The sequence below is a fragment of the Grampus griseus genome (assembly GCF_964374135.1).
Source record: "Grampus griseus genome assembly, chromosome: 9".
NCBI lineage: Eukaryota > Metazoa > Chordata > Mammalia > Artiodactyla > Delphinidae > Grampus > Grampus griseus.
This window is the reverse complement of record NC_139003.1, coordinates 57,456,367-57,484,238: the sequence shown is the minus strand read 5'-3', so window position 1 is coordinate 57,484,238 and position 27,872 is coordinate 57,456,367. Positions and strand designations below refer to the sequence as shown.

General features: G+C 38.6%; 1 protein-coding gene across 1 annotated transcript in view; it reads right to left on the bottom strand.

Moving 5' to 3' along the window:
- Window positions 1–9,608: 9,608 nt before the first annotated feature.
- The window catches only part of COL1A2 (collagen type I alpha 2 chain), a 35,435-nt gene continuing 17,171 nt past the window's right edge, over window positions 9,609–27,872 (bottom strand). Inside the window, exons 24-52 of the mRNA XM_082661524.1 lie at window positions 27,687–27,740; window positions 27,139–27,237; window positions 26,706–26,759; window positions 26,159–26,212; window positions 25,951–26,004; window positions 25,628–25,681; window positions 24,607–24,651; window positions 23,333–23,431; window positions 22,038–22,145; window positions 21,323–21,376; window positions 20,340–20,393; window positions 19,560–19,613; window positions 19,409–19,462; window positions 19,205–19,312; window positions 18,775–18,828; window positions 17,856–17,909; window positions 16,701–16,862; window positions 15,854–15,961; window positions 15,076–15,183; window positions 14,672–14,725; window positions 14,476–14,583; window positions 14,277–14,330; window positions 13,796–13,903; window positions 13,278–13,331; window positions 13,049–13,156; window positions 12,462–12,720; window positions 11,860–12,044; window positions 10,907–11,149; window positions 9,609–10,065 (exon numbers count right to left, since the gene is read on the bottom strand). Coding sequence (XP_082517650.1) covers window positions 9,919–10,065; window positions 10,907–11,149; window positions 11,860–12,044; window positions 12,462–12,720; window positions 13,049–13,156; window positions 13,278–13,331; window positions 13,796–13,903; window positions 14,277–14,330; window positions 14,476–14,583; window positions 14,672–14,725; window positions 15,076–15,183; window positions 15,854–15,961; window positions 16,701–16,862; window positions 17,856–17,909; window positions 18,775–18,828; window positions 19,205–19,312; window positions 19,409–19,462; window positions 19,560–19,613; window positions 20,340–20,393; window positions 21,323–21,376; window positions 22,038–22,145; window positions 23,333–23,431; window positions 24,607–24,651; window positions 25,628–25,681; window positions 25,951–26,004; window positions 26,159–26,212; window positions 26,706–26,759; window positions 27,139–27,237; window positions 27,687–27,740 — 2,751 coding nt within the window. The 3' untranslated portion in view covers window positions 9,609–9,918. The remainder of the gene's footprint in view (window positions 10,066–10,906; window positions 11,150–11,859; window positions 12,045–12,461; window positions 12,721–13,048; window positions 13,157–13,277; window positions 13,332–13,795; window positions 13,904–14,276; window positions 14,331–14,475; window positions 14,584–14,671; window positions 14,726–15,075; window positions 15,184–15,853; window positions 15,962–16,700; window positions 16,863–17,855; window positions 17,910–18,774; window positions 18,829–19,204; window positions 19,313–19,408; window positions 19,463–19,559; window positions 19,614–20,339; window positions 20,394–21,322; window positions 21,377–22,037; window positions 22,146–23,332; window positions 23,432–24,606; window positions 24,652–25,627; window positions 25,682–25,950; window positions 26,005–26,158; window positions 26,213–26,705; window positions 26,760–27,138; window positions 27,238–27,686; window positions 27,741–27,872) is intronic.

Here is a 27,872-nt window from a genome sequence, read left to right as displayed (position 1 = left end):
GCAGAGTAAGGCTTAGCCCAAATTTTGTTAATATTAAATGTTTATTAGCTAGTCAAAATAGCTTCAAGACCATTTTGTCAACAATGAAAATTTATTTTTAACATCCTTTATGCTAATTAACATATCCTCTGGTATAGATTTCAATAATGCTATTTGAAATACCAGAGTAGCCACCTCTAAAGCTGTGGATTTTCATAATTAGGGTATTTCCAAGATTACAAAATCAGTCCTGGAATGTGAGATATATGCACATATATACATGAGACCTCCTATGGAATTATTATTATTATTTTTTTTTTGCGGTATGCGGGCCTCTCACTGTTGTGGCCTCTCCCGTTGTGGAGCACAGGCTCCGGACGCGCAGGCTCAGCGGCCATGGCTCACGGGCCCAGCCGCTCCACGGCATGTGGGATCTTCCCGGACCGGGGCACGAACCCGTGTCCCCTGCATCGGCAGGCGGACTCTCAACCACTGCGCCACCAGGGAAGCCCCTATGGAATTACTTTTTAAATAAATTACCAGACAGACAATATAATAGGTCAAAATATAGGCATTTAGTCAAGCACTCATGCTAATTTCCAAACTCCTTTGTAATTAACATTCCTCCTGACTGGATTAATTGGGTTTGCAATAAGTAAGCACATTTATAATGCTGCAACTGCTCCCAAATTAACTGCTCATGTGTTCAATGAGCCATTACATGTTCTCATTTAAAGCAGCTTAGAGAGCCCATGATTTTAGAGCTGTGGTCCTAATAGTTTTTGGGGAAAGGGGCACAGAATCATCCAAGAATATGTCAATAATATGATGACAGCAATAAACCAATGGTGCCCAAACTTTGGGAGTACATGAGAATCACCTCACTACTCATTGAAAATACCAGATGCCTTGGCTCCACCCCCAGCAGTTCTGATTAGGTAGATATTATGTGTGGTCTGGAAGAACTTTGAGAAGTATTGCACACTTTCTTCCTAGAAAAAGGCACATATTCACATACTTCCAACTTTACCAGTGATTTTACTGTGGCTTTAGTCTAGTACAATTTTTCTCATGACTGGCTGCATATCACAATCACCAAGGGAGTTTTAAAACAATATTTCAGACCAATTAAATCATAATACAAGTGGTATAGGGTGACTAAACTGTCTGCATGTTTCTTTCCCCAACCTAGAATGGAGACTAGAGATTTCTCCCAACGTATCAATTTATTTTACTGAATTAGACTCACTTGACAGATACCTAGCAGAAATGATAATAAAAAGAGCTCAGTTACCCTATAAATCTTATAAAATACACACTTTAATTTGTGTATTGGTGAGAAGGCACATCAGTTTTGGCATTGATTTGTCTTTCTCTCTTCAAAGGTTCAAAGGATTTAGTGGACTTTGTACTCTGTTTGATAGATAGCCTTCCCAAGCTTGAGAGAAGAAAAGCACGGCTCTTTTTATAATTTATGATGGCAAGGTGAGTGTTTATTGTAATAGTTTAGTTGAAGAAAATCTAAGAAAACATACGGCACTTCAGATTGACCGTAAGTTCACTCTATTTTAATAGCATGCCCAGCAATAAGTAAAAGTAAATATCTGTTGTGAATAATCCAGAAAAATGGTTAAATGGGCAATTTTCTAGATGTTATCTGAAGAAGGTCTTTTTACCTTTTTTGATTAGGAACATATCATGATGAGCAAAGTAGTAGATGGAAAGTTTAATTTAGTTACATTGATAAAGTTTTTGAAATTATTTTAGACTTCTGTATTATAAAGGAAAGGAGGCTTATAATCAGTGATAGAAAAACCATGTTGGAAATAGCTATAATCAGAGCTTCTTTTATGTTTCCTTGAAGTGGATCCACTTATAATATTACTCATATAGACATTCAAAGCACTGGCAATAATAGGTGATTTAATGATGTTAAAACCCTTGAGTAAATTTATATAGGCCAAGAAATTTCCCTGAGGACATGAATTTAATAATTATGATCATCTCTTGTGCTGATAACTCTTGAGTTAGGATTTCCACTGCCAGAGACAAAGTTTTAGAAAATCAACTTGTGAAAATTAAGTGTCAGAAGTTTGGATAATTCAACATGTATGAGTTATAGCTGATTTGTGTAGAAAAGCTGGCTTCCGAATGAGCAAAAGGGCCATTTCTATGCTCAGAAACTTTCTCTCAAAAATTGGAAGAACCTAATGGCATAGGGCAGAGACCAATTAAATGCAAGTTTGTTCTATTTGTCAGAAATTTTACTTCTTTTATTTTTTTAACTGTCAGAGTGAAACTATTATTATTTTGTTGTTGTTGTTATAAAAAATTGAAAAGATTTTCAAGCTTTTGATAAAAGTACTTTAAAAAATTGGATTGTGGAGAAGTATTCACCAAAAGTTGTGAGGGTTTGGAAGTTTGCTAGAATCTATTTGTGGTAGAAAAAATTGAAGTGTAGTTGAATTGTAGATGTGTTGCCGTTTTAGGCCACTGCTGTCAGAGAAGATAGTACCTGTAGAAAGGTGATTACTTTTCTTAGCAATGTAGTTAAAGGTTTTCAGGGAAGGATTTGGTTCAAGATGGTGGAGTAGAAGGAGGTGCATTCACTCCCTCTTGTGAGAGCACCAGAATCACAACTAACTGCTGAGCAATCATCCACAGGAAGACATGGGAACTCACCAAAACAGATACCCCACATCCAAAGACAAAGGAGAAGCCACAGTGAGATGGTAGGAGGGGTGCAATCACAGTAAAATCAAATCCCATAACTGCTGGGTGGGCGACTCACAAACTGGAGAACACTTATACCACAGAAGTCCACCCGCTGGAGTGAAGGTTCTGAGCCCCACGTCAGGCTTACCAACGTGGGGGTCTGGAAATGGGGGGAGGAATTCCTAGAGAATCAGACGTTGAAGGCTAACGGGATTTGATTGCAGGACTTCGACAGGACTGGGGGAAACAGAGACTCCACTCTTGGAGGGCACACACAAAGTAGTGTGTGCATCAGGACCCAGGGGAAGGAGCAATGACCCCATAGGAGACTGAACCAGACCTACCTGCTAGTGTTGGAGAGTCTCCTGCAGAGGCGGGGGCTGGCAGTGTCTCACTGTGAGGACAAGGACACTGGCAGCGTAAGTTCTGGGAAGTACTCCTTGGTGTGAGCCCTCTCAGAGTTCACCATTAGCCCCACCACAGAGCCCAGGTAGGTTCCAGTGTTGGGTCGCCTGAGGCCAAACAACAAACAGGGAGGGAACCCAATGCCACCCATCAATGCCCATTGACAGACGAATGGATAAAGAAGATGTGGTACACATATACAGTGGAATATTACTCAGCCATAAAAAGGAGCAAAATTGGGTCATTTGTAGAGACGTGCATGGATTTAGAGACTGTCATAAAGAGTGAAGTAAGTCAGAAAGAGAAAAACAAATATCATATATTAACGCATATATGTGGAACCTAGGAGAATGGTACAGATGAACCAGTTTGCAGGGCAGAAACTGAGACACAGATGTAGAGAACAAACGTATGGACACCAAGGGGGGAAAGTGGCGGGGGCTGGTGGTGGTGTGTTGAATTGGGAGATTGGGATTGACATTTATACACTAATATGTATAAAATGGATAACTAATAAGAACCTGCTGTATAAAAATATAAATAAAATAAAATTCAAAAAAAAGGGGGGGGGCTTTCACGAAGATCCAGCCTTGTAGGGATAATGATAACAGTGGTGCTGGGTACTTTCTCTACACCAACCTCACAAGCTGCTATGCATTCCTGCTTCCGATCCTAACAGTCCGATGGGTAGTGCCATCGTTATCACCATTTTATGGATGATGAAATGGTGGAGACAGGATTTAAATCCAGATAGCTCGGCTTACTAAGCTCCTGTTCTTTCTGGCACATCCTCTTCTCTCTGTTCCGTATAATCCTTAAAACCTCTTGCTTAAATCCTGAAGGATTACTCACGGTATTTGGGGGCAACATTTGCAGCATTGGGCAGCACTGCTCACCCAAAAGGCCATTCTCCTTTTGAGCTTTATGTTTTTCTCCTTGGGACTTCCATTTATTAGCTCTATGAGAGAGATATTAAGGATAGATTAGAGAGGGTAAGTTAAAAAAAGGGAGCATTGAGGACATAAGGTAGACCACTATGGACACTATCTCTCCATCTGGAAAGAAGGCTGTGTGTCTGGGGCAGACAGGAAATAAGCACAGGAAACTGTTCTATTTTCTCCTCCTAAATCCGAGTTTTCATTCTCTGATGTTGTGCATGTGGCAGTGTTAAAAGACTGGGGTGTTCTATTATCCAGTCAGCAGGGGGAGCAGTGAACTTGAAGTGACATCCAGTAGGGAGAGAAAGGCCATCCACTCAGCACAGTGGTTTGTGAGTGAGTGTTCTTATCCTGCCTGGCATTAATAGATTCCATGAAAAAAAAAAATCGTTTCTGTTTTTTTTCCATGCTGTTTATGGTTAATTATTCAGTGGACACCAACAGCAATGCTGCAGCAGAAAAATATTTACTTTAGCAGAAAAGTACATTTAGTGTTTATGATTAGTAATAATAAAGTACATCTTTAAATATGTAGTGAATTGTAGTTTTAAAGATACCTTTCTAGCATCCATTAGGATTGCTAATTCTGGCCAAGATTACTCTTACACCTTGGACTCAGAATAATAGCTCTGCTTGGGAGCAGCCAGATGAAGAGGAGACATTTTGGTTCTAAGAGGTGATTTGAGGGTCCCTGAAAAACATGTTCCTATTACTGTCCTTACAACCTCTAATAGTGCCCAGATTTTTAATCCCTTTTAGGTTAAAACTTCTTTTTTTCAAAAAAAAATATATAACTTACATTTGCATATTTTACCTAAAAGGCATAACTCATTAATTGATCTCCATTATTGACTTTGTTCTCATTTGAAGAAGTTCTGTGGACAGGTGCATTTTGATGTTGCAGAGTATAAGGCTGGGTCATAAAGCATGTGCGAAGACTTGTTAAAGCATAGGATAGAGGTCTATAGCAGCGAAGTGAAAGAATGAATGACAAACCTCTATTTTAATTTGGGCCATTGTTGGTTCATTCTCTTGGGTCTTAGGATAGGAGAAGCAGCGTGTTGAGTATGAGACCCAAGGTGAGCTATGAAAGTCTAGTTCAGAAAAGTCCAGGTTTAATGAAGTGGGTAGTACTTCTTTTGGTTATTGGTTTATAACATCTTTTTTGGTCATGTACCCCTTGGCTTAGCTGAAGAAAGTTGTGGACCCTTTTCCAATAAATATGCACACACACACAAAATTTAGCACTCTATTTCAGGAGTTCACTGATGTCCTGTTCTCCCCTGGAGCCCACCATGAGTCCTGTTTAGAGCAATAGTCTCTGAAATGGGGGTGGGTAGGTGATACATGCCAAGGTGTGTGCCAAATGATCCAACGGAGTGTGGAATTTTCTATTTGTATTTATTTTCTGTCTTTTAACATTTTTTTCCATGTAGGTTTTATATTGCACATAATACATTAGTGCAACAGTACACATATAGCATTTACATATAAATAGATTAACAGAATTAGTTGTAAGAGCTCACATTTTTACTGATAGGGAGGCACAACTCAAAATTGATAGACTACCAGTTCGAGAATGGTGCTAATTAAATTTAAATTCTAGTCTCTCCTCTCCCTAAACTGGAGGGCCAGGGATAGGAACTTAAATCAAGAGGAAATTACAAGTGACTGGAAGTTTTAGACCTAATGATGACAGGTAACATTTGCCTACACTTCATTAAGCACTTTCACATATGCCCCACTTAGTCCTCCCAGTGGTTCTGTGAGATAGGCACAGTAGGTATGCTGATGGAAATCTCTTGAGAGCAGATATGTTAACCAAATTCTCAGAAAACTTAAGAGACTTTCCCAAGGGCCCGTGGCTAGTCGGTGGTGGAGCTGGTGCGCATAACCTTGGCTGCCAACCACAAATTATATGCTCATTTCATTGAACTGCAGGGATAAGTCAATCATTATGGGCTGTCTATGGCCCCATTGTTGCAGTTGCTGGTGCTCCCCCCAGGCCACTGAGTTGTTGAATCCCTGGCTGATCCAGGCACAGGGATAGAAAACATATTTAGCTCCTTGATCAGAGGGCCAGGAAGCTGAGCTAACAATTGAGCATTAGCTCTCTCCTGTTGGTACTGTAATACCAACATATTTCAAAACAGATAGAGGGCTCTGGAAGGGTTTAGATACATCTATGTACAAAAAAGATTTACAATGGGTTATTAAATGGGAGTTTTGAGGCTGGCTTCATGGGAAGTGCCAACCACTGCTTCTCCCAAATTTCCCCTGGTGCCACTGTCAAAGGCAAAGTACTTATCTAGATGGATTGTTGTTCTGACCCAAAATGACATTTCCAACTTTTCTTACATATAATCCAATTTCTGAACTTCCTTTTCAGTGATATTAAGTGGAATAGCATAAAAAAGTCTTTTGGCATTAAACATAATAAATGTGTTCAGCATTGCTCAGGTGTCTTTGCTCTTTGCCAGTGCATTAGCTGTATTGACTTTAGAATTTTAAATGACCCTTTTTACCAGACTTCATTAATATCTCTTCCCCTCATCTTGGCTACCTAGCTCCTTCAACTCTCTCATGTGCAATCTTCTTCCCTCTCACAGTAACACAAGTTAGAGGCAGCTGACCTTCACATGACCAAGGGTCGGGAGATGTTATGAGGAGGTTCCCTTGAGTCTGGTGATTAGCCTCTGAAGAGGGGACCTGCCGTTCAAAGGCCAAGACTTCAGGACATTGCCCAGGCCCTGGAAACACTAACAGTGGACCTCCTGTCTTGGTAAGTACCAGACTGTTCTAATATGTGGCTTCTGGAAAAGAAACATTTAGCCAGACAGAAGGCTAGAAGGTGATATGAGATCTCTGGCAAGAGCTGGCCAGCTCAATCCAAATATCACTGTTACTGCATGAGGCTAAGGTCAATTTCCTGGGATTCCATCTCCTTAATTAATAGTGTCCTCTGCTATCCTCAGAGGACACTTCGTTTAAAATTGTGTTCAGGCATTATTTTATTCTCTCTCTGCAACTGAGCTGCGAGATCCCTGAGGATGCTGCTGCCTGGTATGGCTTTGTACACCCCTCCCCAGTGTCCCCCAGAGTGGCTGGGACATGGTGAATGATGACTCTTAGGTTAGGATTTTCCTTCTCTTTCAGAAAGTGGGTGGGCAGGAGGGTGACCACCCTTCCCCTGGAGTTGGTCACTCCTCAACCAGGATTGTTTTCACTTGTGACTGCTTATTTCTTTTCATGATATTTTAAGAGTAAATTTGTTGTAAATGATAAAAGTAATATAACTACATTATAGCAGATTTGGATAATTAAGACATAAAAATCATTTCTATCATTACTACATAAATGTACCTACTCAGTATTTTTACATTGCATTTAAAATATTTTTAATGACAGTGTGCTTGAATATTATATTTTAAAGATTGTAACATTCTATTACATTTTTTCTTTTAATTATCCTCGTAAATGTTATTGAGATACAAAAATTTATTTCACTATTTTCCTATTATTATCTGTTAGATATATCATTATTTTTTCCTCATTAGTATTTATTAGATATTCTATCATTTATTTCCTTATTGTTATCTATCAGATATATCATTATTTAACTATTTTCCTATACTATCTCATAAGGATGATTAAATGATTATTAAGTGACTGCTTGCTTAGGAAATCTGCCTATTTGGATACAGTTTGACAAAAGTCATTACTAACATGTAGCATAGTTTTGGCTCGTAGTTGGTACTCAATAAATGTTGGTTTTCTTCCTTCTCTTTCTCCCTTCCTTATACCAACTTTATCAACTTTATGGTTTGTTCTTGTACTGCGAGCCTGAGGGCATAGCATATGCTTTATCCAGAGATTTCTAACTGGTTATTATGTAAGTTTGTCTTGGCTGTTTCAATTAGTAATTTGTGGGGAGTACTAGTACTCTGATCCCAGAGGTTCAGTTTTATGTTGCTTGGTTAGGTATATTGATTTGTTCTTGCCAGACATAAAATGTTAAAACTACAAAGGATTGTTGAAATCACCTTATCCAGTGGTTTCCCAATTGGTGCATGTCAGAATTTTTCAAGGTGCTTAAAAGGATACTGATTCCTTACTAAATCTTAATTTGGTGGTTGAGGATTGGGAATCTGCATTTTAATAAGCATTCTAGTGTTCTGATTTAGTGGTGGAAGGACCACAATTTGAAGTTACCATTTGGTTAGCAGACCTTGCTAACTTTTTTAGAGTTAATTTTAGATTTTTATCATGTTCAGTCTTTTGCTTTAAAAACTAATTGAATCTCGAGATGACTTATAACAGGAGGCAAATATTACAATCACAATTATGTTCTGTAACAGGAAATAAGCTCTAAATGAATCTTAAGATTATACTTGACACATTACTATGTTTAAGTGTATTAAAGATGTCATTGAAAGGTGCAGGGGGGAAAATGAACTTGATTTGACAGGTAGGTGTTCGTGGTACTATTATCCACAACTGTCTGTGCTGATTGACAGCACACACATTACCTCTTAACAGGCATTGTACTCAGTTGCATCAGATTTAAGTGTATGGCATTTTTACTGAATATTTGAAACTGTTTTAGTTAATAGTATTAATTGTGCATAGACCAACTTTCAGCCACTGTTTCAAAGTGCTTAATGGATAATAAACCAAAAAGTTCTATGGACCTCTACTTAGAATAAACTTAGGTCAACAATTGCCACGTTGCTTAGGTATTATGTATTTTGAGTAGGGCAAATGTTTAACAGTTCAGAGAAGGAATCTTCCCCCATGTTATAGATAAACTGAAACTCAGAAAGGTAAAGCACTCAAGGTCATTTAGCCAGAAGGAGCTGAGCCAGAATTGGAGCTCAGATCTCCAGGGTCCTTGTTCTCCGCTCTTTCTACCATACCAAACTGCCCTTTTTGCATAGTTCCTATCTAATGAGAAATACTTGGTCTAATGGCTGGTTAGAGATGCTATAATCCATATTTATACTGCAAAGAGCATTGAAGCAAGGAATTCTACTCAATATTTTCTTTGGAAAACCAAACATGCTTTATTTCATTTTTTGCACAATTTATTTAAACATCTCACATATACAAAATAGGTACAATTTAATTTTTCTGCTTGTCCGAGAAACAAGGCTTCTTTGGAACCATGGGAGAGGATGAAAATGAGACTGGCAAAGAACAAATGCTGAATTTAAAGAAGAGGACAATGTTGGGCAAACGATCCACTTACTTTTATTCGGGAATAAGATGTAAAGTACTGATGTTAAATCAAATGAAAAAAAAAATACACAATATAACTCAACACAGAGGAGTATTTCTTCTCAAATTCTCCTAGCACCATCAACATTCTTCAAGTATCTGAAATACTATTAGTTAGCACCTTTGTATTTTGAACAAAAAACAGATACCTCAGCTCAACTCTGTCTAGGTCAGCACCTAATGGTGTGGATCACACTCACAGGAAAGTGTTTTGAGGTAGTTTACACCTTTGGAAGTTTGGGTTTTAAACTTCCCTCTGTGGAAGATATTCAAAAGCCACAAGTGGTGCAAATGTTCATGGTTTTTATTTTTCAATTTTTATTTTGGTTTTCTTACAAAGGTTGACATTTTCCACAACAAGTTTAAGACTGTTGAAAAAAAAAATTCCAGATTTTTGGAGAGGGGGAAAGGGAAAGGGAATTAATTAAATCGTATTGCACAATGCTCTGATCAATCCTTCTTCTTCTCTTTTGCCCACAATTTAAGCAAGTAGATGTGCAGAAGAAATGGAAGGATTCAGCTTTCAGTTAAGAAAGAAGAAAAAGAAATGGCCAAGAGAGAAATTTTTCAGATTTCCTTTTTCTTTAATTTAGGTTGAGTTCATTTATTTGAAACAGACTGGGCCAATGTTCAATCTGATTTCTTGGTCAGCGCCACCGATGTCCAAAGGTGCAATATCAAGGATGGGCAGGCGAGATGGCTTATTTGTTTTATATTCAATGATTGTCTTTCTCCATTCATTTATCTTTTTCTGTTTAAAAAGAGAAGAAAAATATACATAAAGCAGCACTATTACGGAACCTAACCATCTTGTATAATATTATATAATTATATATTGCATACAATTGTATTATATAATATATAATTATACAGAACATATATTTATATATAATTATATAATATATTAGATAATATTTATATATAATTATATGTTATATAATATTATATACTAGATATTATAATAACCACTTTTTGGCTTATGTCCTTCTGAAGATGTGTGTCTCAGATCAACAAGTGTATCTTTGAAACAGTAGCATCAGGGCTGTCTTTACAGGGAGAGGTTTCCTACCAGTCTAATTTTATAAAAAAAACCGTTCCAATGCATATTCCAAGCGGCTTATTTCTACAGTATCTTTTCAGGATGTGTGTGGTAGGGTGGCTATGCAGTACTACTATTAGTGAATTTAAATTTTCTTCAATTTATAGTATATTATAGAGAAGGCATAAAGAAAAATTAAATATAGGTCATACTAATAAATAAAATAAAATACATATAACTATAAATTACAGTTTGGGCCCTTTTAACCTCAAGTAATTTTAAGTTATGGGTATACATCATCATTTAAGAAACTCATGTTAGAAGACAAATAACTAATACATGGAACAGAGTATATATTTCAGTATTTCAGAAAATTTCAGAAGGCAAGATCTGATAAGAATATTCTGAATTTACCATCTGAAGTTAAACAAATACATTTATGAAAGAGAAATCAAATAAGTTTGGTCTCTCATTCATCTGTTCATTTAATGGTCTATGCTCCACTATCCCACTTCCCAAATAAATGTTATTCCCATACTTCACTATTACTTACAGAGCAGCCATCTACAAGAACAGTGTAAGTGAATCTGCTGTTGCCCTCAGCAACAAGTTCAACATCATTGGATCCTTGCAGAATGACAGCCTTTTTCAGGTTGCCAGTCTCCTCATCCATGTATGCAATGCTGTTCTTGCAATGGTAGGTGATGTTTTGAGAGGCATGGTTGGCCAGCAGGCGCATGAAGGCAAGTTGGGTAGCCATTTCCTTGGTAGTTACTCCTTCAACATTATATTCAAACTACAGAGAATAAGATGGGCATTCCAGTTAAATGAAGAAGGGCTCAGATACTAAGAGTCAAATTTAAAAAAACAGTCTGGTATAGAGAGGAATAATGGACTCAGATCTGAACTTGTACTTTTAAAGGAAACTCAATTCACTTGTCTTTGAAATATAAGCTACCTAGAAGGAACATAAGAACTACCAAGCTGAGGCAAGTCATCTCAAAAAGGGACCTGTTTCAGATAAAGCCCAGATACACACACACGCACACGCACACGCACACACACACATATATACGTGTTTCTTTTTTTAAAATAAGAGAGCAAGGATCTAGAGATTCAGACCCCTTTAGTTTTCTATAATTCCCACCAATAAAGTTGATGAAAACTTTTAATTAGAAATTCAGAAAAGCTCATATCTTGAAAATACATGTGGCATGAGTACTGGACTACATGCTGGCCAGTACTCCTTCACACTTAATGACATTAGTCAGTTTCTCCAGCGATTATCAATTAAGTCACATTTGAATAATTATTTTTGAATTATATGGATATGTCTAATCAATCCATCTTTAATGTGCAATCTAGGATATAACCAAACCCAAGAACAGAGCAGGTTCTTTTAAAAAGCCCATTTTGGTAAAGGGCTAAAATGTAGATAATTAAAAAACGAATAATCCGAACAAGATATTATTTAGTAGGAGAAGGAATGTTTGTAGGATTCCTTACCTGGGTACCACCATTGATAGTTTCTCCTACCCAGACGTGCTTCTTGGCCTTGGAACTTCTGTACCAGTTCTTGACTGGGATGTTTTCAGGCTGAGCCCGGATGCAGGTTTCGCCAGTAGAGAAATCACAGTATACTTTGATAGCATCCATAGTACATCCTTGGTTAGGGTCAACCCAGTAGTAACCTTTTAGAAAAAACAAGACCCAGATCATAAAACCTCTCATTGAGTAGCATATAGGTTCTAATAATTACTAGTCAAAGATTCTGATTCCCATAAGTAACAGTTCTGATTGTACTGTTATATTGTCTACTCCACATTAACAGGAAGAGGGTGGCTATTTTCTAAATTAGACAGTTCCTCCTCTCCCCTCCATGAAAATCAAATCAGGGTACATAATACCATGAAAAGGGCAAAAACAGATATCAAGACAATCTTGAAAATGGGTGCTGGTTGGGAGAAGAAAATGTTTTATTAAGTGGGTATGATTTCACATAATGCAGTTTTTACCCAAATACCTTTTTCCTCTAAATATCAGTGGGAACTGATTTTGAAAAGCCTAACTTGTGAGAAGGGTCATTCTGGTTGGACATCTCAACCTACCACTGCTCCATTCTGGGTGGCTGAGTCTCAAGTCACGGCATGTGCGCGCTGGGTTCTTCCTAGAGCCTTCTGGAGTAAGAAGAGTCTCAATCTGGTTGTTGAGAGATTTCAGAGTAGCATCAACTTCATAATCCTTGGGTCTGAGAGATGGTGGTGAGCGAGGCTGGTCAGCCCTGTAGAAGTCTCCATCAAAACCGAAGTCATAACCACCACCACTGGGGCCAGGAGGGCCAGGAGGGCCAGGAGGACCAGGAGGGCCCTGCAGAGTGTAAGTAAGAAAGAGGAGGCTTTGTATTTGGTTACAGTGAGAGAGAATGAGAGCAGGTTTTCCGTCGAGATTCACACAAAAGCATGTTCTAATAAGTAAAAAAGAATCAAGTTCATGTAAATAACAACTTGCTCCCAGGCATACTTGCAGGGATGGGTTTATAGAGCTCATTGCATACAGACAATTTTTATATATTTTAGAAAACATACAGAAATGGGGGACTACTTTAATGTGTTGTTGTAATTGTCTTGGTTTAGTCTAAAGAAGATATTCCCTTAGGTCAGTGATGCCCTTTATTATTTCCCTAAATCATACTTACAGAAGGACCTTGGCTACCCTGAGAGCCACGAATGCCAGCAGGTCCGACTGCACCAGGATGTCCAGTGCGACCATCCTTGCCAGAAGGGCCAGAAGGACCAGAAGGGCCCTAGGGAAGAAGGAAACCAAGTCTGTGTGAGCCAGCAAAAACCCCAGAAGCGAGAAGAGGTCTGGGGCTCACTGCCTGCCATAGGCTCCTTTCAGAGATGAACGTCTCTTAGTTGACCTACCCTAGGACCAGCAGGACCCACAGTGCCAGGAGCACCTTGATCGCCATGATGACCCTTTAAAGAGAGAATAGGAAAATCACACTTTCAGAACATGTGTCGATACACAGATTTCAAAAAACTGAATGGAAAACTTTAGTTTCAATGGACTCTGGATTGAGAAAATTGAAAATGTAAAATGGGGCTCTTTTCTCTCATTATGTCTATTATATTCAGTTATTTTTTTCTACAAGCCACTTCAGAAGTGCAATATTAGTCATTCCTCTGATTATATTTATTTTAAGTGGGGTTGAAGGACATTGTTGCCAGGAGATTTTAATATACGTATATTTCTATCTCCCCTAACGCTCACCTTTTCATGTTGGGATGAAATAGCATTACCTCTGAGCTATGGAGTTAGAGAATGGGAAGTGAATATGATGTAGGACATTTTAGAACAATAGCAGTGAAATTGTGAGGAAGTTCATTCTGTGTTGAAGGACTTTAAGATCTGTGTACATGGATGTCCACACTGTACTTACAGCAAGACCAGGAAGACCCTGCAATCCATTGTGTCCCTTTAAGCCAGGAAGACCTCTGGGCCCCTTATCACCAGGCTCTCCCTTATCACCTCGAATACCCTGTGGGCCCTATAAAGAAAAAGGACAGATAGGACATTTACCTTTGAAAGATGACACTCAACTCTCCACAAATATTGTTCAATCTGTTTACAAAGATAATTCAAGACATGCAAAGGTCTACAAGCCATGTGGGTGCTACTCCCAACTCTTAATCTGCTTTAGTTGAGCTGTCTGTAAAGTGGCTAAGCGTTGTGATAATTTAATACAAATAAGAATAGATTTGAAATATAAGAGATTAAAAGGTATTTGTAGCAACTCTCCACATGGACTAAATTTTCAAAAAATATATAAAATCCAGTCTATGTATTATTTATCTTTTTTAATGTACAGTGTGGACTGATCCTCCCTAACTGTTGTACAGAAATCTTCACCATGTACATACACTAGGACCTCTTGGACCAACAGCACCGGCCAGACCAATGGGACCAGAAGGACCCTGTGAATTAGAAAAGAAAAACACAATTTATCAGCCAAGCCCAAGATCCTCCTCCCTAGGCCACCACAGTTCCCAGGTGTGGGGAGGTCAGAGGTAAAGCCTGCTGAGGATGACAGCATTAAGGGACTGGTATTTATAAACTTACAGGTTCACCGCGGTGTCCATGTTTGCCAGTTGGACCCACAGGGCCTTGAGGACCAGGTGCACCCACAGTACCAGTGGGACCAGCGTTACCAGGGTAACCACGATCCCCCTGCCGAAGGCAGAAATGAAGCTTAGCATCAATCTGGCCTGTAGTTTAGTCCCTTTTAAGTTAGAGAACAATGGTGAGGTGTACTGACCTTGTGTCCAGCTTGACCATCGCGGCCTGGGGGACCATCATTCCCAGGGTTGCCCTGTGAAGACACCATGCCAATTAAGGTGCTTAGGGAGGCTCTGTAGCTCACTGACCCCTACAGTTCAGCTATCTGCCTTCATTACTCCCAGTGCCCAATGGAGAACCTGCTCTTCAGGCTGTTAAAAATAGGAACAAGAACTTGCCAACCTAGATTTTTATAGAATTTTCTTTTTAATATGTTGGCCAACTTGAAGTATGCTACTTAAAGACTCATTCCCTAGCCCAAGTTATTTTCAGGATTGTCAATACTGAGAGTGGTGAGTACATGTAGACCTCAGCTCAGGATACAAAGTTACACACAAGGAAGTACTGCTAGGTTACATTTTACAAACCAAATGTTGGACTCACATCACGACCAGCTTCACCAGGAGCACCATTGACTCCAGGATTACCCACAGCACCAGGGGGACCACGGGCCCCAGTTGGGCCTGCAATGCCGAGAGGGCCAGGTTCACCCTAAAGAGGCAGAGAAGACAAAATTCCTCTCATTGGATTGAGTGCCACTCCCATTCTCCCAAAACAACGTTAGCCAGGGGATTCCAGGTTTAAGCGAGAAGGTAGATTGAAAGTGAGTGGGCCACATAATGGTAAGAAGTGTCATTAGTGTCATCTTTGCCCTTCTCCTACACACTTAGATGGTCAGCTTTATGTACTTTTGGAATGTTGCTCTGTACAAGGTGAGTCTAGTTTCATCTGATTTTCCAAATAAAATGAATTCATAAAGTTGAGAGAGTTTATGGAGATTAGATGGTTCCTAGTTGCTGTCATGTATTAGGTTTAATAGAATGATTCAGAACTTCTGGAGTTTCATTCTTCCTACAGGATAGATGATGCTAGCATTTCATACTGCAGAGGAGTAAATGCAATTAGAGCTTATATTGTTTTTAAGCATGTAAAAAGAACAAAAATTGTTCTGCATAATGTTAAGCTGTGTTTTTATAGCATGTGTCTAAGTAAGGTGGTATTAAAGCTTCTTAGATAAGTGACATGTGATCTGTATAAAGAAAATGCTATGAATAAAAAATCTTAAGTGGAGTTATTCACTGATCAATCTGTCACAGTTGAAGTGGCAGCTTTTAAATCTTTTCTTATGTTAATGAGAATAAGAATGGTGTCAAACACTCACCACAGATCCAGCAACACCTGGTAGACCACGTTCACCTCTAGAGCCTGGGAGACCCAGAAAACCAGGAGCACCAAGAAGACCTTGAGGACCTGGGGTGCCAGGAGATCCCTAAACAACAGTAAAAATACTGAGTATTACTGTAAGACCCTAGGAGACAACACAGGTTGGCTTGACGCTTCTGAGAATGAGTTTATCCTCAGTTTAGAAAAAGGCTAATGACCTCCTATTAGTAGAACATATCTTTGGCTGTCTTTTCTCTAGTGAAGACAATGAGTTTACATCTTGGCATGTTTATTTCTTTGTACCTGGTTCCTCCTTGAGACCAATGGAACAACATTTAAAAATATGTGGTTGGGATTAATGAAGCCATCTTGGAGTGAGGGAACAGAGTTCTTATAGAATTTATGCTGGGAAGCAAATTTTGACCTTGGCCTCTAACTGCACCAGGTCTAGTAAAGTCACATTTCAGAGTAGCAATAATACTGCACATTGCATGTTTAAAAAATTGGTAGCTTACTGATATTGATTAATTTACAGTAGAGTGACCACAGCAATGGGATGCTGTTCTAATCCCAGTACCAGTGAGGTACTCTCACAACAGCTTAAAAGGCTGTATTGATAAAACAGTGAGTTCCCTCACTCATTGTCATCTCCATCTAGTGCCTTCTGAGCATCTGCTGAAGCCATGACACCTCAATATCTGTTGGATAGATTTCCTGGCTCAACTGAGCTCTACTTGAGAGCCCGCAATACTCATCAACAAATATATGCCACCTGAAGATTTTTACAAGGGATTTATATTAATTCAACACAAGGTATTAAGAAAGAGGAGTTTGAAATCACTTACAGCAGTACCAGGCTCTCCAGAGGGACCCTTCTCACCAACAAAGCCAGGGGGGCCAGAAGCACCTGTTTCTCCAGTTCGACCAACTGGACCTTGGTCACCACGAGGCCCACGAAGTCCTTCTTTACCAGCAGGACCAGGGGGACCAGGGGGGCCAGTGATACCCTGTGAGCAAATACATGAGGTCATTTACTTTCTGTTAATCATCACAGATGGGAGAGAGCAGCTGAGGTTCTAAATATTAAGATGCAAACAACTTGAAGCAACAAAATAATATCCTGGTCACTTTGGAGAAATGTTTAGAAGTCTTAACAGTCTTTCTTGTAGAAAGAAGCAACTTTCATCTTCCTCTCCTGGGGCTGTAATAAAGTGAACAACCGAGGCAGAAGCTATGGCAAATGTCTGTGAGAAAAAGCAATGTGGTGCCACCAGCCACCTGGCATACTGGAATCAGAACTACGTCGAATTATAAGAGCTAGCTGTAAATGAATGGGAATTTGGGTTTTGGAGGACTCTGCTTGTTTCTTTTTGAAGAAAGCCAATACAGGCATTTTGCTCATAATTGAGGAATCACATATGCTCTCAACTAGGTTTAATTAAATGCCTACAGGGAATGAAGATTTTTCTGTTATGAACCTGTGAAAGGATTCCAAGAAATCAACATCTTCGCTATTTTTTTTCCCTGAAACCTTAACCAGAAGACTTAATCCTTTGTAATTAATTAAATTCTCTTGAGTCCTGACAGGAGAGTCTGAATCAGAATTAAATTAGAGGCCAAACCACCTTTAAATTCAGGAACAATTATACTTTAACAACGGAGGCAGAATGTTGGCCATAAAGGGTAATTAGATATAGAAATATCTGATATGTGACTAAAACTGTTCTGTTTTTTATTTTTAACAAAGAGACCATGCCCCTAAAAGGGGACAAGGGGACTTATGTTCACATGAATAAAAGCCTCTTAAACTGATATTTCTAATATAATTTCTGATGATTTTGCCTTAATGATTCAGAAAAACTGATTTCAGATTAGGAAAGTAATAGCAAAATATTAGTAGCATGTTTTTCATAGGGAGTTTCTTACCAGTTTCTTACTAGAGGCTAGGGATTTTGGCTAGAGTAAATAAATGCAGACACATTTTGAAGTGATTTACTTACAGAGGGTCCAGGAGGACCAGTCCTTCCAGCAGCACCAGGGAAACCCGTAGCACCCTAAGAACCAAGCACATTAAAATTCCACAGTCAGCACCAACTCCAGGAATTTGGGTAAGATGGAAATTTCTCCCTTGGAAAATCCTCAGTACACGTGACCAAGGATGGACCAAAGAGTAGGCAGTGACAGCCTCAGGTAGGGTATTATGTTAAATATACCCAGGACCCCGAAGACCCTCCATCTCTACACAGCTTCCTGACCAGCATGCCCCCAGTTGCAATGCCTATATTTTGCATTAAGGCTCTGATAGTTCTTTTTTGAAATGCTAACATTTTGCCTGATGGTTGTAAAAGCAAGAAGACAAGACACTATACTATTATTATATATGATCTGTATATATTAATAACTTAACCACCTGGCTGGCTGCTAAGGGAATGGACACTAAGTAATTTTGTTTACAGAAGAAGGTATAATAAAAGACCAAGTGTATTAATTGCTGTCCAATGAGAGGAGGAAGAAGTCAGTGGAGTTGATTCCTGGGGAGCTTTGGGTCTCTAGGAAGTCAGTGTGATAGCACTGGACACCAAGGGAAGGGACCTAATCAGGCAGAAGAAGGGGGGCATCAACAAAATGATAAAAGGTACCAAAGAAATATTTTACCCATTTCACAAACTACTTGGGGTTAACTTTGGTTATCACTACCTCAAGTGAAGTGGCAGCAACATACAGTGCACTGAGTTCCAGCTGGGATTAAGTTAACATTCCATGAATCTGATCTTGACTTCATTATCAGAATTTCTTTAGTTAGCTTGACTCTCAAGACTCTCATTATAGTCCAAATTACCAAAAATTTCCAAACTTTCAAGTTGTCCCTAATAGATTCTGAAGAAAGAAAAATTATCAGAATACACTGTAAATACTCACAGGGGGGCCTCCATCACCACGACTTCCAGCAGGACCAGGGGGACCATTTGGACCCTAAATGGAAACAAGAAAAGATGGTCAAATCAGAAAACAATCTTTATAAATGTTACTCTTTTCTTCAAATGGATCATTCCCATGTCTATTAGAATCAAATCTAGAAATGTAAAATGATTATCTGTGTTATATAAAATAAATGTCCTTACTTCAATATTACCACCTTTATGGGTAATCAAAGAAGTGAGATAAAACAATATTTATGAAACTTTTATAATGTGTAAAGTGGTATGCAAATGTTAACTCTTATTTTAAAATTGTCTTCTATCTGGTATGTTTCCTGATGTATAGCAGGTACTTGATTGATTTATGTTGAGTTATAAGATTTCATGGGTAACTGCAGAGGCTGTGTTTACCATCAGTGAATTCAACTTACAGCTGGGCCAGCAGCTCCAACGGGGCCTGTGGGACCAGTAGGGCCATTTTCACCCTTGGGTCCTTTGGTTCCTCTCTCTCCTTTAGCACCAGGTTGACCAGCAGCGCCCTGTTGGAAAGGAACAGTTATAGTTCAGGTGTTCCAACTTACTCTACTTGCTAACTTGGAATGTTTTCAGATTAACCTGTGTCACATGATACTCACAGCAGGACCAGCAAATCCATTGGGGCCAGCGGGACCAACCTCACCACGTTCACCCTAGGTGGGAAAAGGGATTTTAAAATGTCTTAGCAATCTTAGATTCATGAGTGTCTAGAAGTTATGAGTGTCTAAAACGACCCAGGTTTTTACTTACAGGGCTTCCACGAGGACCAGCAGGACCGGCGGGACCAGCAGGACCAGCTTCACCCTATAAGGGGGCCAGAAATGAGTTTGTCAGTGTTCCTCACACAAATGCTCAAAGAGGTAGGAGGCAGAGGGAACAGGCGTAGACAGTGGGCTCTTGCCAGAGTTTGCAATTGCATCCAAAGAGATAACTAATTCACATCTCACAGAGAAAAGTGAAATGGATTCTTACTCTGCATAATATTGTATTAATTTTGGAGGGTGAAATGGTATTGGTCATACACTTGCCAAAACACTATAAATCAGTGCCCACAATACCAGGAGGAGGACATTTTAATTTTTAGATGGACACAGGGCTGATCTATTTGCTGCAATTTGTGCTATACAATAAATAAGGTCTATTTTAAGTGGACTGTTCAATGTGAAATGGGCACACTATGTATTTTATTGATTTTTTTTTTTTTTTTACAATGAAGGCTTCAAGAAGGCTCAGTGCATTAGGATATTGTTAATGGGCAACCCCAAAAGACTTTAAAAGACTTTAAAACAAATGATAGGGATTGAAGTATAGATCAGATACCTGGCACGTGTACAGGAAGGGAAAGAGAACTTTCAACACACAGCGTTTGTTTCTTGCTGCCCCATACTAATGGATAAGTTTTTAAATCAATGGGCTTTAGACCAAGCCATAAAAATGAATTGCCAGGGCCCTTTGGGGCCAGGGTGGCAGGGAATTTTAGATACCGCCATTGGCTCAGAGAGCTGCAACTCAGTGAAAATGCATGCTTACCCGGTCCCCGTTGGCTCCAGCAGGACCAGGGGCACCTACAGCACCAGGAGCACCCTAGTACCAAAAAGAAAACAAGTCTTGTTAATAACACCCCCATACCGTCAGAAGTGACCCTTGCTGTTTCCCCTTGCTGTGCTTATACAGTGACTGAACACTCTGGGTGGACATCAAGAAAGCCTTTGAAGCATTTCAGTTCTAATTATCAAGACTATTAGAAGCCACTCTCAGGAGGGGAGTACCCTAGTGGTGAAGGTTATGGAACTAAGTCATGGGCAGGTTAGGAACAATGGGGAGATCTGAACTCTCTGCTCTTGTAAAATTCCCTGGAGAGTAGCAAATGACTAGCCTTGCTAAGAACTGTGAGGACTGTGTGAGTTGGAGAAAGGATATGATGAATGTGCCACAGGGAGTTATCAGGCCTGAGGGAGAGGTGAGAAAAGCCCAAGTGGCTTATGGCCTGGAAGAGCCATGATATCAACACTCTAGGTGAGATTATTATACCTTTATGGGATTATCATTGGCATCTCCATGGCATTAACAGTTAATCTTTGGAGCTGCTCTTTGAGTGATAAATTCTTAGGGTATACATTTGAATAAATAGGACCTTATTAGAGGTTCTGGCTTCCTAAAATGTAAGAATTATTGTTTTTTCTAAAGCCCTATGATAAACAATCATTTAATGTTCTATTAAACCTAGAGATTTTGGACTGTAGTTTGTACTTGGTATAGTTAACACTAAGGAAGGTAGAAAATTCAGGCTATGATTTTCAAGGGGAAAAGTCCTCATTTGAATTTTTCTTTTGGAACATGTAAACTGATATTATTAGTCATAGGTCCAGGAAGGAATGGAATACTCTTTTACAAGACTTGAATCCCTCTTTTGTCAGTTCAGTTTTGGAAAGCTTCTCAACTCAAATTGAGTGAAATGTAAAACAAAACAAAACAGAACAAAACAATCTGAGTACCAACAGAATTCTACTCACACGAGCACCATCTCTGCCGTGGCTACCAGTATCACCTCTGAGACCAGTTTCACCCTGAAAGTAAAAAGCAAGAGCAAATGTTTGTTTTCTGACCAAATTTTTGAATCAAAATTAATCCACAGTGTTTTTACAGAAGATGCTATAATACTTTTATTTATTTAAGATCTTTAGTAATGTTTTGATTCCCTACCATTCTATAAAATATTGAATGAGGAAAAAATAATTCAAGGCCCTTTCCAAGTTAGTGTTAAATATTCTTTTCTAATTTCCATACACCCTCCTGAAGCGTAATCAAGCAAGGTACAAATTCATGTGGACAGAATTATAAGGCAACATCACAATGGGCTTCAGTGCCTGATCACTCTTATGGCATAACTAATGCAGCAGCACGGTTGACAGCTGTTCAATATAGCTTCTTCCCATTAATTAGGGCAGGCTGAGGCATTATTGTTAGTGGCATTAAAATGAGCCTCATGTATTACTCAACACCATCTGTTTGCGTGAAATTCCATGGTAGCAAGGAATTTTGCCAGATTAGTGAGTTTAGCAATGCGTAGGTGCTAGGTGGCAGAGGGAAACGTATATAGATAGATATCAAAATGCTACCAGACCACCTGCCAAGAACTGTAAAAAAAAAAAAAAAGTTGACCTTGCACAGCCTTCTTTGTGAGAGTTCATCAACAATATGTATTGAGGTCAAACACTGAGAGGCTACCTTTTCTCCCTTGCCTCCAGGTATGCCAGCAGCACCCCTTTCTCCTGGGAGTCCATTAGGACCAGATGGACCAGCAGAGCCTGGAGCACCAACCACACCAGGTTCGCCCTTGAATCAAACACATGTGAAATCAGTTATTTCTGTGGTACAAGAAGAAAATGAAGAGCCAAACTCTTGAAGCATTCCAATTTAAACATTTAATGGATAGCATGCTCGCCTGCTTAGACACAAAGGAGGCCTACTGAAAGGAGGGAGAATATAACCGAGGAAGCTGCTGTTAATGACACAGTGACTAAAGAGAAGAGGGTAGTAGGATGGGTGCCTGTGATTTTTCTATAACCTGCTCCCAGTCCTCTTAAGGGAGTCAGGCATGGGAGAGAAGAGGGTACGACAATGGAAGGCAGAGAGTGAAAAATGCCCACAAACGTTTTTCAAGGTGAAGTCTCTTAGCTCAGACAGGAAATGTGGAAAGAGACCTCATCAACGGGGGAGATGTTTACATTCTAATCTTCTTAAGAGTGTGGACTATAGCTTACATTTTTTTATAAAACCTTACAATTCCACATACTTAAAACCTGTTGACTAGCTCCTGAGATAAAACCCTTTGAAAGTACTTTCTCACAGAACCAATATTTCCTTTCTTACTTCCTCTCTCCCTCTTACCTTATTTTATTTTTTCCAATATCCTTCCATATACCAAAATAGCCTTTTATAGCAAATCTTTACCCCTTAAAGGTAAGAATCAGAAGTAATATGTTACCTTCTCTTTATTGTGGTTGAAGTAATCTGTTTTTCAGAAATGTGTAATTCCATCTATTTTAAGATCTAAACCACAGATTCTATTTTGAAACACAAGTTTTCAGGCTTATGTTTTGGGGATGAATGTACTGTCCAGTTAATTTTTATCATCATAAAATTATCTTATTAAAATTTAGATTACTTTTTGAAATTTTACTTTATGAAGTAGGACGTTGGGGAGGTAAAAGTTCATTCTCTAAAAATAGTGTTCAAATGTATATGATGTTTCTAGATTAAGACAAAAGTATAAATAGTGTGATGAGAAAAGAGTGAAAACCCATACTAATTCATTTATGTGTGTAGAACACTGAGGTTTTGCCTCTTTTGGAATAATTCAGGTCAGTTGGAATCAGATTGTTATTTACTGAGGTGGAAATCATCACAGAACTGGAAATAAGTTAAAAAAAAATCTGAGAAACAATTCATTTACTACTGTAAAGGATTTACTTATTCTAGAGCACACTGGGCCAAACCAGCAATATGTAACAAAGTTTTACCTTGTTCCCATCAGGCCCTGCAGGTCCAGAAGGACCTCGGCTTCCAACAGGACCAGTAGGACCAGCAGCACCACTTTCACCTGGGGGACCACGCTCCCCCTGTGAAAAGGGGATTAGAAGAAGTGTTACACTGTTCATCATTTTCAGAAATACCATTTTACACATTAGAGTTCACACTTGTTTAGCTTTTGAATCCTAGTTCTGCCAAATGTCTAGTTTACTAGCAAATTATAATTATTTTTCCCTTAATTTCTCTACTAGTAAAATGAAGGGATGGGATGAGATAATCTCTAATGTCTCATTCAGCTCTAATGTTCTATGGCTACAACTCCAAAATTTGTTGCTTTTAGAGTGTAATATTCAACTTTTGGAATTCATTTCCTTTTTTTGTGATAGGTCCATAGGTAAAAATAGATGCCAGTTATGCACAGTACCATCATTTTAGGTGAATAGCAATGCCAGATGTAAATAAGATTAGATATTTCATATCTATGCTCTCTTTATACAATTGCATGCAATAGTGATGTAACAGCTATAATATAGTTAACAGAGAATACATGTATGAAAATGTGTGTATTTGTATGTGTGTCTATCTTTCTATCTATCTATCTAAATATTTCCCAATTTGCATGTAAATATCACTACAACATAGTATTCTATGGTCCAGAATATTTAACATTTAAGCCCACATTGCAACTGTTTCAAAGGCCCTTGTCATAATTTGGTTCTATGATACTATGGTTCTATGACAGTAAATTTGTTTGGGCGTCCTAGCTATATGGTAACTAGCCACATAACAATATACTTTAGGGGCCAACTAATCTTTCCAGTTATTCTAATGACCACAAACAAATGACATCAATTTATTTAATATTTAAAATAAAAGTAGGCTCATGATTTCCTCTTTTAGACTTTGAACACCAACACACATTGGAAAAATTGATTTTAAATCTTAGTAAGATATTACTTTTCCTTAGCTCAGGTCGAGCCACTGTCATAAATATATCATACTTGTTTGTATAAATCACTGAATATAATACCTATATTAGTTCATTTATGTTTCTTATAATCCTGTGGTTTTTAAATAAGAAATATGAGCAATTACATAAAAAGTCTACTGTCAATTTAGAAATTGAATATTCTCTGCAGATTATGTTTGACTACAGAAGAGTGTCAGGAATTTGCTGTTACAAGGTCACCAATAGTTTTTAGGAGAAGGCACCATTTGTTTTAAAAACATTGCGAGAAGTTTATGGAAGTTAAGTAACACTTACTCTTGGACCAGCAGGACCAGGGAGACCAAATTCACCAGGGATACCCTAGGCAAAACATGAGAAAAAATAAAGTGTGAAACTTATGTATGTTCTCTAAATCCACATATGTTTATGATATTTAGAAAAGTTTTGAGAGTGAAATAAAGCCCGATAGGCTCTACCTACATGAGTGTATAAGTACACAGGCTATTAGGAACAAGAGAGCTTTCAGTGGTGTATGGAAAGATTTTAAAAAAGTGAGAATTTCACTGATATTAAATATATATCTATCCTAGAACCTGGTATCAGAAAATTTTAGTCTCTCATTATTTGGTTTATTGCTTTTTAAAAAGTGAAAAAAGACTATCTCCTTTGATAATATAATAAATAATGATGATGAACAATATCAGACATTGCCTATTTTTAGTTATATAACAGACTGCTTTCTTAATAGAAATGATCATATTCTGCACATTACCTAGTTAATTGTATACCCAAGTGTATCTCCTTTATTACTGACCAGCTGTCTCCTTAATGTGCCCCACTGTTGACAAAGGAGAGCAGGCCACAGAATGTAACTGAATTGAGGCACATTCATCACAATTACAGAAAAAATGACTCAGAACTCATGCCCTGATTGTGAATAGCAGTGTCATGTCTGAATGCCAAGAAAAACATTAAAAGCAATTTTTCAGGGTCTAGTTTGATGGAAAATCAGTGCATTTATTTTTTTTACTATGGAGAGGGAAATAATTTGTATTTTAACATTACCAAGAACAATACAAAAAGTAAGGCTATTAAATGGAATGTTCATGATATTGTACTTCCATAATGTGATGTTTCATTCAATCCTTAAAGTAATTTGAATGAAAATGAGTAACTTGGCTCATTCTCTCCATCAGTACCAACATATGTAGAACACTATCATTAACATATGAAATATAAAGTTTCCTTTTGCATATTATAATTGCACTGCAGTAGGGTATTTAACAGAGGGAAAGTCCCAAGTTTAGGCGAATTTACTATCACTTGCTTTACTCACCCTTTCTCCTGCTTTGCCAGCTTCACCAGCTGTACCTGCAGGGCCAGGCAGACCCTAGATGAAAAAAAGACAAACCTCAATCTTTATGGCTATATTTGGGGGATTTTCTAATAATTGTTTTTTTGGGGGAAATACCTAATATCAACATGATCACTAACTATTATGTGTTATTAAAGGATTACAGAAAAGTTTGCCTTGAAAAAATGTACGCTTCTTTGCTTCAGTTCTGAAACCACGTACTGTGTGGTGGGGAGAGTGTTATAGTTATTTACAGCTGGAGAGTCTGACCAAAAGCAGTAGTCTGTATGTTTTAGCTGACTTACCTGGAAGCCTGGAGGACCAGCGGGACCCTGTTCACCTTTTCCACCTGAGACACCCTGAAAGTGATAGGAAAGATTACATAAATAGAGATATATGCCACCATTGCTATCGAGCTACATAACTTTTAGACTGGAAAAAAAGAGATGGCCATTTTTGTGGGACTAGATTCATTTTAGTGCAAAATAGAGCAAGAGTGAGAGAAATACTCACCTGTGGTCCAGGAGGTCCCTGAGCACCATTGTTTCCATCAGGACCTGGAGCACCCTAAAATGTTCAACAGAAAGGCTCAGAGTTAGTTGCCTGTGAGTCAGACAATTTAAGATACCCCAAAGCCTCCCTCATGTATTACTTCCTCACAACAAAGCTTGTTATTTCAGCATGAATTGAACACATTGTGGCCAAGGCCCAAATACTACCTACTAACTTGTGATATGGCTCATAGGAAGTCCATGGATGAAGGGCAATTTATGAAAGTCAGAGAATGCTACTAGCATATTCATAGCCTTTTAATCATAAAATGAATTAAATAAAAACCAAATGCATCCATAAATATTTTTGACTTAATATACATTCTGATTCATCATAGCTCACTGCCTTCTAAGTGTAGTTAAAGAGAAAAGACATTTTGTGATGGTAAAAGGAAGCTTGGGGATGCCATCTTAGAAAGAAAGTGATGGAATGATATCAGATGGCCTCAAAAGATGTGTATCCTACGTGAATACTATGTGGATAGAGCCGCATAGAAGTTAGTACCTACCCGAGGACCGGCAAGACCAGCATGACCTTTTTCACCATTTTTGCCAGGATCACCCTATAATAAACATTAAAAAAAATACATTTAATGTCAAATTAACCATGACAATTTTGAAATGTGAATTTCTTGTCTTTTTTCTTTTTTTTAGATTCCTAGTCCTTGAATTCTGTTATTTAAGGCATGATCCATCGTCATGCAGCTCCAGATACAATAAAGTACACTTATGTCTGCAGGAGCATATGACTCAAGATGTGGATTTTCAGCAGGAACAATGATACACTGGAGGTCAACTTTTGTTGTGGTAAGTGGCTTGCAGTTTTCTTGTGTTGAAAGGAACCCCCTTGAGGTAGAGTGGACTGAGGCAGGAGAGAAATAAGAGTTCTGGTGAAATGTGGCAAAAAAGTGCCAAGGGAGAAGAGGTTCTGGTGGTTCTTACAGTGGGGCCTTTGGGTCCAGGGAATCCGATGTTGCCAGGCTCTCCTCTTGCTCCAGCTGGGCCAATTGGTCCAGGCCTGCCATCAATACCAGGGAGGCCCTGAAACCAGAGTTTATTTAAAGTTTACTCAGCACAGGATCTCACAACCTCAAGCTTGTGATGCTGCCACAGGATGAAACAGAATCATTTTCTGATTGTATAGAGCTTCCTGTATAAAGTGTCAATAAATTACGAATCCACTTTCCTTTTCTAAATAGGATGTCGGTACATGCACATCCAAGTCAATCTCATATGTACACAATTCCCTCTTTCTCCTCTCTTTTCATACCCTTGTCACCCGCTTCAATTTTCCCTGCCATGTTTTTCTTTTTCCTTCTCTCCTTTTGCTCCTGTGTTCATTTGGCCTCTGTAATTACAATCTATTACTTTGCATTCTCAGATATGTATGTGGCTAATATATATTTTCAATATGTTCACATATAAATAAGCTACAGGAAACACTTGATAAGGGTGCAATAAGTGTCCTTGAAAATATAAGCGATACTTACCATCGGACCTTCTTTACCAGCTGGGCCAACATTTCCAGGGGAACCAGGAAAACCCTATAAAATAAATGAGGATGCTTTCCTATTGGCACTCTAACACATATACTCAAGGCTCCAATTAATTGAAATCTCACAAAAGCACTTTCCCCCCACTTTTTGTTTGTTGACTAGGGCAAAACATTAGGGGTA